Source organism: Chelonoidis abingdonii, chromosome 6, assembly GCF_003597395.2.
Source record: "Chelonoidis abingdonii isolate Lonesome George chromosome 6, CheloAbing_2.0, whole genome shotgun sequence".
In the NCBI taxonomy this organism is placed as follows: domain Eukaryota; kingdom Metazoa; phylum Chordata; order Testudines; family Testudinidae; genus Chelonoidis; species Chelonoidis abingdonii.
This window is the reverse complement of record NC_133774.1, coordinates 101030447-101044601: the sequence shown is the minus strand read 5'-3', so window position 1 is coordinate 101044601 and position 14155 is coordinate 101030447. Positions and strand designations below refer to the sequence as shown.

Genomic DNA, 14155 nt, shown 5'->3' with positions numbered 1-14155 from the left:
CATAGCACAAAGAATCTGTCTTTGCCCCGCTCAAATAAATAAATAAAGTAAATATATAATATATATTTTTATCCTAAACAACAAGGAGTATTAGAGATTACAGCATATTCATCATTGTATCCTCTCCCCATTAGGAGAGTTATTACAACTTAGCTGGAGGTCCTAAAGATTACATACATAGTGGGCCACAGAAAAATATTAATTTGCATTAACTCTCTGTACAAGTTCTGGCAGTAATGGTTCCCAAATTTCTGCTGAATTTCTCAGCTTACCATAGAACTAGGATTTCTGTTCTTTTGGGACATCTATAGACTATGTATTTTTAAAAAAGAATCTGGTATTTTTTGGGTGGATTGATCCCCTATTTATGGACTTCTATTTAAGCGATATTGGGAGAGGAAAGGAAGTATTCTTGATTTCTGTTGTGATAGCACCTACAGATGCCATTTGGGATTTTGCTGGGTCCTATACAAATGTATAGGAAGTTACAGTTCACTTTAATTATTAATATTGTGACCACTTTTCTCTCCTCTTCTTTCTCAGTTTATTTGGACGGAACAAAATCTGAGGAAGACCTCTTTTCATATGTTTATAATGATATAATGCGGGAGCTAGAAGCATGGAAAAAGTAAGTCATCTTATGGGAAATTGGAACATAATAAGGGAACTCATTAACAAAAATCTATGCCAATATTAAGGGATAATGTAAATACCTAGCATTTGATGTCCTGTGTTACAAAAATCTTGTGTTTTGTCTAAATAGGAAGCAAAAAGCTAAATAAATAGAAGACTAGCTGTGGTCTGAACCTTAGATCTAAAATAGTTGGACTCTCTGGAACCACAGATTCCAAGTACACCAGAATTGGCTTAGCCCTTCACCCTTCTGTGGTATGCCAATAGAGCAGGGGTAGGCAAACTTTTTGGCCTGAGAGCCACATTGGGGGATAGAAATTGTATGGCAGGCCATGAATGCTCACAGAATTGGGGTTGGGGTGCAGAAGGGGGTGAGGGCTCTGGGGTGGGACTCGGGATGAGGAGTTTGGGGTGTAGGAGGGTGCTCTGGGCCTGGACCGAGGGGTTTGGAGAACAGGAGGAGGATCAGGGCTCGGGAAGGGGGTTTGGGCATGGGGAGAGGCTCAGGGGTCCAGGCTCCGAGTGGCATTTACCTCAAGCGGCTCCCGGAAGCAGTGGCATGTCCCTTTTCTGGCTCCTATGCAGAGGCATAGCCAGGCATCTCTGCATATTGCCCCATCCACAGGCACTGCCCCTGCAGCTCCACTTGGAGTGCTGAGGGGGCCATTGGAGCACATAGGAGCCGGAGTGGGGCCATGCCATGGCTTCTGGGAGCTGTGCGGTGCAGCCCTCGACCCAGCATCCCAGCTGGAGTGCTGGAGCAGGGCCGAGCCATGTGCTGTGGCCCCTGACCTGGCGCACCAGACCCTGCTCCCCAGTGGGAGTTCATGGGCAGTCTGGCCCGTGGGCCGTAGTTTGCCCGCCCCTGCAATAGAGTATGCTAATCACTTGCTATGGTGTGGGCTTTAAAGTAAAACTTTAAAAACTGAGCTTATGTTGGTGCTGCTTGGTCAGCGAAGACCTTATGGCACTTTGTTTAAGCTGGATTTTGACCAGGTTCTTAGACCTCACTGAAAGGCTGAGTTGTTTTATCATTTTAGATCTCTTCTCTGCTCTCACTCTTTTTGGTGCTTGCATGTTAGGAATAACCTTTTTTATTATGTTCCCCCAGATTCGCAAACATCTGCTTTTCCTAAGTGGAGCAATTAGGCCTGTGCATTTATTCACTAGAGAGAATAGGAAGGCTCTCAAACAATGATTTAAATATTGAAGAACCAGAACATATAATAAATCTGGTTTTCCTAATCCCCTATTCCACACTATTTGGTTTGCAGTTTTGGGGTGATTTTCTTCTCTCTACTGAATTCTCACAGTCATTAGGGGGAATTTTAGTTAACTCACCTGTTCTTTATTTAGATTAAGAAGAATACTCTCAGCGCTTTTAAATTAAGCAGTAGTTAAATGAGTTGCAGCAGTAAGCTAACAGGAGTCTGTCAAAGAATGTGTCCACTGGTTCTTAAAAAGAACTCTAGTGGAAGAATCAGTGCATATTTAGCTGAAAGAAAAAGCAAAGTTTTTGTCTTAATAGTTGATCCCATAAGTCTGGTCTTCCTACTGTGTATAACAGTGGCTCTCAAACTTTTGTACTGGTGACACCTTTCACATAGCAAACCTCTGAGTGCTACTCTCTCTCTTATAAATTAAAAACACTTTTTTATATATTTAACACCATTATAAATGCTGGAGGCAAAGTGGGGTTTGGGGTGGAGGTTGACACCTCGCAACCCCCCATGTGATAACGTCACAACCCCCTGAGGGGTCCCGACCTCCAGTTTGAGAACCTTTGGTGTATAACATCTGCCATGCTTTTACTACCTCTTTGATACTGATGCAGTGTAGTCAATGTATAGACTGATCAGCAAGATGTATACATTTATTTTGTAACTCAAAATCCATTAAAATTTGAATTTTAAATTAAATTTTGAAATACATCACTACATAATATAGATAACTGGGTACAGAGCTGTGGCTGATTTTTACTATTAAAAATATATATAAAACGAGAGAGGGGGAATGAGGTAGCAAAACCCCAACCACAGATCTTCTGGTTATGGTTTGTGCCAGTACATAGCATTCATAACAGGCATGCAGAGAAGGTCATCACAAATACTAGCTATTCACAGTGAAGCAGGTTAACATTAATTGAAAAATAAAAATTTAAGTGAAAAATACAGTCAATGATATTGTTTATATGTTCCATATCCATGGATTATATACAAACTAAATGTAAACATTTGTTTTGTTTTACAACTGCTTCAGATCTGGAACAGATAGATCAATTGCTGGATAACTGCAGAGTTAAGAGAGATATTTGAAAGCTTTTGAGAGAAAGCGGTAATATATTACTTTGAGCAAAAAAAAATTGAGGTTTGACAAGATTTGAGCAGTAGAGGGAAAGAATAACATTTTGAGCTTCAGGCAGGTGACAAGAATTGTGATAGACATAGTAGATGCCATCTAATATCTGTGAACTGATATCTTTACTTTTATTTTATTTTTATTTTTTTTTTAAGGTGCAGGTCACAGCAAAACCATGTGAGAAATTGGGATTCTTTTCAGTAGGGATTCAGGGTCAATTTTATGGTGTCTGGATGGATCACTTTGCCAATCTATTGTATGTACATCAGTAACACCAGTTTATACAATCCATATTTTACTGTAGTGACTGCTATTTCTGTTAGACTTATAAATGTTGATGAATAGTATAGGTCATCCAGTAGACTAGTGCAGTATTTTTAAAGTGATAGCCTTGCTCAGAGTGGCATCTGTAACCCTGTGACAAACTTCAACCTGATTTAATATTTAATCATGTAGTATAAGGAATTTGAAAGTTACTTTTAATGTATGGAAATATAGCCCTGGATATTTCATAAATATACTTCTATAGGTATACGCTATGTGCACAATTTTATATGCAAGTAAAATATTTTTGGAATTGAAAATCACAAATGCAAAGTGATTGCACATTAGTAATATAGGGAAAAATAGAAGTAATAGCTCATAAAATATTAAATATGAGTATTAAATGACATGTGGTTAAAGAGGCAAAAGCCATTTTGGGAATATGTAAATAGAGGTATTGCACTTGAGACCAGAAACAGAATTCTTCCTTTTTCACATGGTGTTTGTTAGAATGCATCGGGAGTATTATGTTTGTTTGGGGCACTGTGGAAAGGATATAGATAATCTGAAGAGCAACTACTAAGATATTAGAAAGAGTTGTAGGATAAGAACAGAGGTGGTAGTGGGTCAGATGTGTTAACATCTGATGAAAAATGTGCAGCCTGGAAAATAAGAGGTTTTGAGTTGTAAAAGATTCTGGATGACAAATGCAAAAAAGATGCTACAAAAGAGAAGGAAATAATAAGATTCCCATTAATCATAAATGATTAATTAGAAATAAATGAAAAAAATGTGATTAGAGAACAGAAATATATTGTTTAGATCAGTTAAGGAATAATACCAGCTTCCCAGTCATATAAAAATATATAAATACACACAGGGAGGACTTAAAACTATTTGAAAACAAACTATCTTTTGAGGATTGTCTAGATCAGGGGTTGGCAACCTTTCAGAAGTGGTGTGCCGAGTCTTCATTTATCAGTCTAATTTAAGGTTTTGTGTGCCAGTAATACATTTTAACATTTTTAGAAGATCTTTCTATAAGTCTATAATATATAACTAAACTATTGTTGGATGTAAAGTAAATAAGATTTTAAAAATGTTTAAGAAACTTCATTTAAAATTAAATTATAATGCAGAGCCCCCTGGACCGGTGGCCAGGACCTGGGCAGTGAGTGCCACTGAAAATCAGCTCGTGTGCCAGATATCCCTGGTCTAGATATCTTAATTCTACTCAAACCAAAGGTGCAAACCATATAACCTACTACAGGGTCCTTCTAGCCCTAAAAGTTCCAGAATTGTTGACTTTCAGGAATTTTGGTAGCACAGAAATGTGTTTTTGTTCGGATATTTTTAGCCTGACGACTATAATATGGTAGCCATCTTGACTGTCTGATCATGAATGCAATATTAAGACTGTTAATAGTAAACAGAAAATATATTTGTGGTGATCTACTAAAACAGAAGCATAGTGTAAGTGTATGTAGAAATATGTTTAAGATGAAATACTTTCTAATGTGAACTTCTGTATCTCAATTTTGTACAAAAAATAAAATATACACTAATTGTGTTTTCTCAAATGGCTTACAAGAACAAAAAATGGCTTTAGATAGATATATAAAAAATGTTTATTTTGCAGGGAGGTGTGCAGTCACATGACAGCAAAGCAAGTATGTATTAAACTAGCTGATACTTGCCAGAAACTTCTTATTTTTGATGCTCAGAAATCCTGGATTCTATCTCTGGGGTATAAGTATTGTACCACAAGACAGATAAAACTGCAATTGTTACATCAGAGATTTGGGTACTATTCCTAACTGTGGTTGGAGAAGGTAAAATAGAAATGGGTATAACCTGTTAACTTTAAATCCTTAAGAGCAATGATCCTTGATATCTTTAAAATACAGCTCAAATCTATAAATGTATCTTTAAAATGCAGTGTATTCTGCCATAGATCAGTGGTTCTTAACAGGGGTATGCATGTTCCTTGGCATACACAGAGATCTTTCAAGGGGGTACACCAAATCACCTAGATATTTGCCTAGTTTTACAACAGGCTACATAAAAAGAACTAGCAAAGTCAGTACAGAGAATTAGTGAAACTTCATACAATGATTTGTTTATACTGCTCTGTATACTGTAAACCGAAATGTAAGAACAATATTTATATTCCAGTTGCTTTGATAATTATATGGTAAAAATGAGAATAAGCAATTTTTCAGTAATAGTGTTTTGTGACACTTTGGTCTGATTGTGTAAGCAGGTAGTTAAGTGAGGTGAAACTTGGGATATGCAAGACATTGCAGACTTCTGCAAGTGGTATAGTAGTGTGGAAAAGTTGAGGGCTACTGCAATAGATGATGATTTTTTCTAAACTAGATACCGTTAATCTCAACTGAGGGTGGAGTTATATCTGCCTTCTATTCTCAGATTTTCTGTGTCTGAGGGCTCTTATTTAGACACCTCTGTATCCCTGCATATTCATATATATTTTTTAAATATATCTATGCTATAGTAATATCCCAAAAGAAATCATTTGTGTATCATTTACTATCATTTGTGTAACATGTAGCAATTCTGCTGTATTATTGCAGGAGCTCAAGTCCTACAGTGATAAAAATAGTTAATATAAAATAGAACAAGTGGCCAGAGACATCTTTTATTTTCATCTAAACAAGATGCTGGACTTTGCTGTGCCTGGCCCTCACCATGCTCATTACCACCTATTATAATCACGATTCCTCCTTCCTCACACACTCTCTGCTCTTACTTTTTTGTGTGTTATGGTCCATCCTTAGGACTTACCAGCTCCAGGACAGGACTCCCTCCTGCCCTTCAGTGCAATTAACACCAAAGCTGCCCTGGAGTTAAAAAGGAGCAGAGGCCAATACTGTTATCGTGCCTAGCACAATATATGTGTTGTTGAAATACAGATTTAAATTTTTTATTAGCACTAATGTTTAAGAATTATATAGTACCCAAGTTAAGAAAAGAGTGGCTGTAGATCTAGGTATAGGGCTTAGATTATCCAACCAAGCTCTTTCCAAGCGCTTGGCCACTCATGGTGAGAGGGGAAAATTGCTCCCTCGTACCCTATTTCTTTACAGATAGGTATGGCATCTCTTCAAACATATTTTTCAATGGAAAAATAGCCCCCACTGACTCATCTTCCCCCCACCCCCCGTTACAAACTTCTGCCCCTTTCCCTGCTGTCGCCTACCTCCCCCTGCCTGGGCCGTGCTACACGCTAGTCTGGCCACTGAGAGCGACGCTGCTGTAGCCAAGCTGCAGTCCAGCTGCCCCCCCCGCCCTCACTGACAGGGCTGCACGGGACGCCCCTCTGGTATCTGACACACGGTGTGGAGCCTGCCAGTAGCGGGGAGAGGTGACACCTCCCTCCGCAACAGTTCGCGGTTAGGCCGTTAACTCTTCTTTTCTCGCATTTTCTCACGATCACTCACTAGCTGGTAGGAGGGGTCGGACGGGCTCTTCTGCGGCTGCGCGGGCCGTGCCCGTTGTGTATCGCCGTTGGAGGGTGGTGTCCTCGTGTCATAAGCAAGTGCTCGGGGGGGCGCGTGCGCCTCTCTGGTGCCGGAAGCGGGCGGGGACGGCGTTGGAGTTGTCGGCCGCGTGCGGCCTGTCCTGGAAGGCGTAGCTCCCGCTGCAGCCGCGGCCCTGAGGCGAGAAGGATACACCTCGGTCAGGGCGATGCTCCGGGGGCGGCGGGAGGAGGATGGGGGGGAACAGCGACCATGGCGAGACCGGGCTGACTGCGACGACGGGGAGGTGCCGTTCAGCAGCGAGCGGCTCAGGCGAAAGCAGCCGGAGCAGGGGACGGTGAGCAGGATGGAGGAGGAGGAGGAGGAACGGCTGGAGGGGGAGCATTTCCGGAGAATCATCAACGCCTTCCGATACTACGGGTAACCGATACCCTACTCCGCGGAAGACCGGAGACCCGCCACCCCCTAGGTTTCCTGAACCCGAGAGACCCCGATCCTGGCCGGCTCCCCCTTAGGCTGAGAGACGAGACCCCTACCCAATTCCCAGGCCGGGTCTTCCCCTGCCCTGAGCCCGAGAAACCACCCAGGTGGAGCCAGGAAATCACTGCCTGTGTAACCTTTCTGCCCATTTCTTCTCGTGCACCCCCGCCACCGGTGTGTGCACGCCTCCCATCCTTCTCGCGCTCCCCCAGTGACAGTTCTCTAGTTTTTCTCTTATAACTGTGGAAATAGAAAATTATTTGGAAGTGGAGCTGAGTGCATGTACAGAAGTGATTGCAGAGCATGTCGGTTAAGCCGGTTCTTTGTTAGCTGGAGAAACACTTGAAGTGGTGTTGAAGGGCCTTCATATCTTCCCCTTACGGCAGAGTTGCTTAATTAGGGGAGATGAATGGAGCAGTACGTTTTTCTGTTTTTTAAAGTGAACCTGATTGAGTTTGGATAATAAATGTAAAAGTATATAATTATTAATGAACATTTATTTTGGACTGTTGAAATTGAACTTTGCAGACTATACAAACTGCAAAAAACAGGCCTGTTAACACCATTGTATTCAGTACTAACGTTGAAGGATATAACTAACTTTCTGAGCTTGTTTTCCTGCCAGAATAGTGCTTTATGACCCTTCAAAAAACAATAAGCTGGAGTAGAAAGCCTGAAAAATAATTTTCTATCGAATGTGTAGAACAGAGGAGAAACATCTGTTAGTTTTAAGCAAAAAAAAAAAAAAAAAAAAAAAAACTAGAGAAAGCAACTGTTTATAGCCACATTTGTGACATTATCTTGGAAATCACGTGTCCTGTCACTGTAGAACCTTTTAGCAAGTGTAAATACATGAAACAGAGTTGGGATTTTATGATCCACATTATACTTTCTATATTTCAATTGACTGATTTAATAACTGGGGCCACTGTAGTGCAATTGTCTCGTTTGAACAATGTTAGGTACTAAACATGATCCTTCAGTTATAGGACCACCTCCTCTGCAATTCCTTTCAAAGAGCTTTAACCAGATTGAGTTGAAATGAGCCCAATAGTTAAGAACTTGTCAATAAAACATGTTTCAAACAGCTTTATTTTTATAAACCTGTACCGAGGTTATTGAAATTTAAGGGTGTCTCTTAAACAATCCAAATGTTTGAATATAGAAATATGAAATGAGCGGTTTTAGATACCCATGTAAACTGTGAATGAAGTAAGTTCTAATTCAGGGGACTAAATGTCTACATGACTGTCTTAGCAACCATTAAGAAAGAGATGACAAAACAGAAAATATCCTAATTCCTTGAATACTGCATGCACCCCACCTCAAAACAAATGTACTGGAAGTGGAGAAGTATAGAGAAGGGCAACAAAATCATTAGAGGTATGGAGCAGCTTCCCTGTGAGGAGAGATTAAAAATACTGGGACTGGCTAGTTTAGAAGAGAGATACAATAGAGATATCTAAAATCGTGAATGGTGTGGAGAAAGAGAATAAGGAAGTGTCGTTTATCCCTTCATGTAACACAAGAAGTAGGGGTCACCCAGTGAAATTAATAGCTACAGATTTGCACAATGCACAGTCAACCTGTGCAGCTTGTTGCCAGGAGATGTTGTGAAGGCCAAAAGTATAAGTGGGTTCAAAAATAATTAGATAAGTTCATGGAGGATAGGTGCATCAAGGGCTTTTAGACAAGATGGTCAGGGATGCAACCACATGCTCCTGGTGTCCCTGAACCTCTGGCTGCCAGAAGCTGGGACTGGATGATGGGATGGATCACTTGATAAATTGCCCTCTTAAATTCATTCCGTCTGAAGCTATTAGAAAACAGGATACTGGGCTAGGTGGACCATTAGTTTGACCTAGTATGTGGATTCTTATGTTCTTAAACTTGCTATAGAATATCCTTAAATTACATTGATTTGAAAATTGTGTATAGATTAGAATTTAATATGAAAACAGCAACATTATCCTATGTAGTTAGAATGAAATTTGTGTTCATACTTAACTTTTTTGTTAATGAGTGGTTCAAGGTAAAGAACTAAGGCCTCGATTGTGTAGTGATTTATCCACATACTTAATTTTCCATATTGTGAGTAGTTCTGTTGATTTCATTGGTCTGTTCAGTGTGAGAAGGTAAGCATGTGGATAAGTCTTTACAGGATCTGTACAGTGATATTAAAAGTGAAGTGAGTTCCTTGTATCTTATGTAGCATAGTGTATATTCTTTTAATATTATTTTATTTACTGTTTCAAAGCACAGTTAAAAGCTTGATATTTTCAAACCATTTGTCCAATCAGTCTGTTTCTGTGAATTTCTAATGATATTAAAACCAGTGTAGACTTTGGTTTGTGAACCAGTGCCATTGATGGTGATGCTAACTTACACAGATCTGAGAATAGATAACAGCTTCATAATTTGCAGTCTAAAATAACCACATTCGCTATAAAATTCTTAGGAATTGAGGTTTTTTGGCTTGGTTAGAGGATTATTGTGAAATGAGATCTAAGCTTTTTGAGTAAAAATGGAGAAGTTATGATAGCTGTAATCTGGGGTATCTTCAAATGTGGGTTCTTTGCATTTATAATTGAAGCTAAATATTGACAGACCTTAACTTTTTTATTTTCCTAGAACTAATATGCATGAGCAAGTGAACAGAACAGAGAGACAGTTTAGATCCCTCCCAGCTAACCAACAAAACCTTCTTCCTCAATTTCTTCTTCATCTGGACAAGATTCGGAAATGCATTGATCATAATCAAGAGATCCTACAGACCATTGTGAACGAGTGCAAACATATGTTTGAAAATAAAGAATATGGAGAAGATGTATGTAAATTGGACTCTTTTCATATTTCAGAAGTAAAAATTTCTGTACATTTTAGTTTTTTATATTTCTTTTTCTCATTTCAGGTTTCCATTCCTTTTGTCTCTCCCCTTACGAATTCATATTTGCTTAATTACCTTGTCCCAACCTTTGCATGTCTTATAGGCCTGATGAATTATATTGTATAGTTTTTCAATAAAGGCATCTCTGGCTATTTTTTCTATATAGAGGTACAGTTAATCACTCAGGAGAACAGTACTTGTCTGCTGTGGCAAGTGTCAGTAATTACTCTTAGTAACAGATCAGTTTGATAGAACTCCAATGGAGTTCTAACTCTATCCAAGTTATTTTTTTAAGGTTGACCTTTCACTTGGCTGCATTGATCATAAATAGTGTTTTTGTAGTACATTAGTTTACAACATTCTTAATCACCTATGTGTTTTAGGTAAATTAACTATTTGTGGTATTATAGTTCTCTACAATTTTATCATAATTTCCCCTCTACTTGGTCTACCTTTTTTAGTATGCCATATCTATTTTTTTAATTATGTTTTACACTTATGAAGCTTAAGGGACTGGCAGTGACGGAAACTGAAGTCTTCTTTTTTTTTTTTTTTTTTTGTATCCATAGGCTGGGTACAGTTCTGGGCAGCTCCAGTGTGAGCTTCTCCATGCTGCCTCATCAATGACCTGGAGGGACTTCCCTCTCAGAGTGGGAGGTTGTTCGGTCTCCATACTAGCTCACCCCTTGTCCTTTCCTGAATAAGGACTACCAGTTGTGCTGAATTTTGCTATATTATATATTGGTTTTGTGATGTGGACCCTGGTCTATTGAGGGCTGAGCTGATACCACCAAACTCATTTCATATATGACTGTAAGCTGGATTTGAGCCCTGGTCCCAGAGGTGAGAGGCGAGTGCTTTATCAACTAAACCAGCCATATAGCTGCTACAGCATGTCTGTTTCAGTATTCAAAACTAAGGTTGTTTGACATCTTAACTTTCTGGATTTATTTTTTTGTCTAACTTTTATTTGCCCTTTAATCAGGAAAATGGGAAGATTGTGCCAGCCTCAACGTTTGACATGGATAAATTAAAGTCCACTTTGAAACAGTTTGTAAGAGACTGGAGTGAAACGGGGAAACCTGAGAGAGATTCCTGCTACCAGCCAATCATTAATGAAATTGTAAAGAACTTTCCAAAAGAGAGATGGTAAATAGTGCTTTGTTTTTAAGATTTATTATAAGAGAAAATATATAGGCCTTCCACGCTGCACGCCACTTGTAAAAAGTTTGTAGAGACTGGTTGGAAAAAAAAAGCTTGAATTTAAAAATACTTTAAAATAAGTGCAAATAGTGTTGGGTTAATTTCATAAATAAAAAGTGCTTGTATGGTAGGGAAGTACAGTAGAGTACAAAACGTTAAACCTAGAAATAATAAAAACAGAATTAAGTATTGTCTCTCTTTGGGCCAATATTGATAGGTCTAAATATATTTTTATTATGTGAGTTCAAAAAGTTGTAATATGGTTAAGCCTAGTGATTCTACAGTAGCTCAATACAAGGAATCAAAGTTCCAGTTTCACAGCTGCTGTGAGTGCTGTGGTAGGATCCATGTCCAGCTTGCCTCAGCTCAAGAGGAGGCCATAGTATATGACCCCTTGAAGGGAAGGGGAAGTAAAATGTGGTTATTCTTGGTGATAGAGGAAAGGAGTAAAAGGTTCCTATCACCCCTGTTATAGCTTTATTACATTTGCAATCCTGTTTACAAGTGTTCAGGCCTAATATTGATTTCAGACACAAAATACAATGCATCATGTAAAATTCTCATATGTTTGTGTGTGCATCTTGATACATGACTTGACAAAAAGCGAGGCATGTCTGTGTGTCTGAAGGTAGGATAAATGCCGATATGGCAACAACCTAAAAAGAGCAAATTTATTTACCAAACGTAATATAGTAGTAAAAACGAGAAACAGAAAAACTCTTCATTAATGAAATCCATTTCCTCAGAATATAAATATAAATGATTTAGTTACTTATTAAATCAGTGTAATTGTCATAAATATGTATCATTTCACTTTTAAACTTACCAAGGAAAAACAGTGGCCAGCATTGACACTTGTGTTAATTTCATTTGTGAACTTGGTGTTTATAAAAGTGAGGACTGATAGCTTTGGCTAGAGCCTAAGCTTGCTACAGCCAATCACTTCCTCATACAGTACAAAGAGTTCACCTCCAACCTGGCCTATAAATATTCCTTGCTACCTGTCATTTGGTTTTCCGCAGTAGATACTGCCGACCATTACAGACAGCAAAGTGTTTTTGATGCGGTCAAACATCCAAGCTACAGAGATCAGCAAATTTTTTTGTTTTTGTCTTGAGGTGAAATGTTACTGCAATACTTCGCCCAGTGGTTCTCAACCAGGAGTATACATATTCAGCTCATCTAGATTAGTGTTTCTCAACCTGAGGGTTGCAGCCCCTAGGGGAATGACAGGATGGATTTAAAGGTATCACAAGTGCAGGATCAGCGTTAGGGTGTGGCAAGCAGGGAAGTTGCCTGTGGGCCCTGGGAAGGTAAGTTACATGCTGCAGCCCTGCTGCCTGTGGCTCAGGCTTCAGACATGAAAAACAGGCTCAAGTATCACACTGAAATTTAGGTACAATATTTATATTACAATTGCTTTATTTTATAATTATATGATAAAAATGAGAAAGTAAGAAATGTTTCGGTAATAGTGTGCTGGAATACTTTTTAGTAGTTTTATGTCTGATTTTGTAAGAAAGTAGTTTTTAAGTGAGGTGAAATTTGGGATACACAAGACAGATCAGACTCTTGAAAGGGGTACAGTAGTCTGGAAAGTTTGAGAACCACTGACTTAGGCCACTAAGATTTCATTGGAGGATGAGATTTGTATAGCACTTTCAAAAATATAACTTGAATACTCTTCCCTTGTTAGATACAAGGCATTCAGGAATGTCTTCTCTTATAGAAAAGGTACAGTAAGTTTAGTTTTTATACATTTAAGTAAAGTTATCTTCTGTTTAGAAATTCCCTCATAAAAATGATAAAAATAGAAAGTCGCTCTTTGTTGCAGTTGTTTATGCATTATTGTATGGTTCTAAATTTCATAAGTATGTTAGTGCAGTTCAAGCATCAATATTGTCAGTGGCTTTTTCTTGCGAAATGTGAGCCTCTGTGTAAGACAAATCTTTGTCTTAAAGGCTAACAAGTTTTTTATATTTGGCCTCATGGAATCCCTCTTTTAGTTTTGCTTTGTATACAGGCTATGCTGGTGTGTCACTCCCAAAACCAATTGCAGTTCCTGTAACTGAATTTGCAGTGCCAATTCTGAAGCAGTTTTCTATATGAAAGCCAAATTGGATGAAAGATGGAGAATATTTATCGAGCTTTTCACTTCAAATATGTTAAGTGCATTGTGTCTACCAGGAAAAATGATGTAAAAGAAAATTTAAATCCTTATTTTGACTTGTATAAGTATTTATAAGTAACTGCTTTCATTCACAGATGAAAGCAGTTACTTATAAACCCATGTATGTTAAATTTGGTAAATAGTGAAAAACATTTGCTTAAATATTTTAAAACTTTTTTTATTCATTCTGTACTTTGAAAAAGAGCTTTAATTTTGGGGAAGATACATTATATTCTTCATTCATACTGCAACTTAAATGCAGAACTTACCCAAACCTGAACTGTGGAGCCATGACTAATGTTTTTATGTCAAATGGCTTTCATAGAGAGGAAAATATGTGACTGTGAAGAAACCATCTTCAGAATAAACTGCTTAGTAGTATAAAATAACTGTGGCTGACCATAGTTTAGAAATACAATAAAGATATGGACTTGAGCCCAAAAACTGAGGTAGGAGAAATTTTTTACTTTAGAATTCTGAATCCTAATTTTTTCCTTTATGTGGCTCTTTGCCTCTACCTCTTCAGGTTATGGGAGCAAGTTAGTATCTTGCTTTCCCACCTATGTTTGGTTAGCAAATTATGACTTCTTTTTAGATGTGGACCTTGCCATAGTAGTTATAGCTTTGTCTCATTGGATTACTGTAATGTGCTCTACAAAA

General features: G+C 38.5%; 1 protein-coding gene across 15 annotated transcripts in view; it reads left to right on the top strand.

Annotated features, from left to right (window-relative positions):
* Positions 1-14155, top strand: part of LOC116828649 (carnosine N-methyltransferase) — a 47949-nt gene that overhangs the window by 11311 nt on the left and 22483 nt on the right. For 8 of the 15 annotated variants that reach the window (XR_012656146.1, XM_032787028.2, XM_075067281.1 and 5 more), the window contains 3 exons: positions 544-628; positions 9867-10062; positions 11108-11271. Coding sequence is in view for 14 of the 15 variants with exons in the window: in XM_032787028.2 (XP_032642919.1) it covers positions 544-628; positions 9867-10062; positions 11108-11271 (445 nt within the window). In the remaining variant the exon portion in view is untranslated. The other 7 variants (XM_075067287.1, XM_032787038.1, XM_075067289.1 and 4 more) reach the window with 7 other exon arrangements.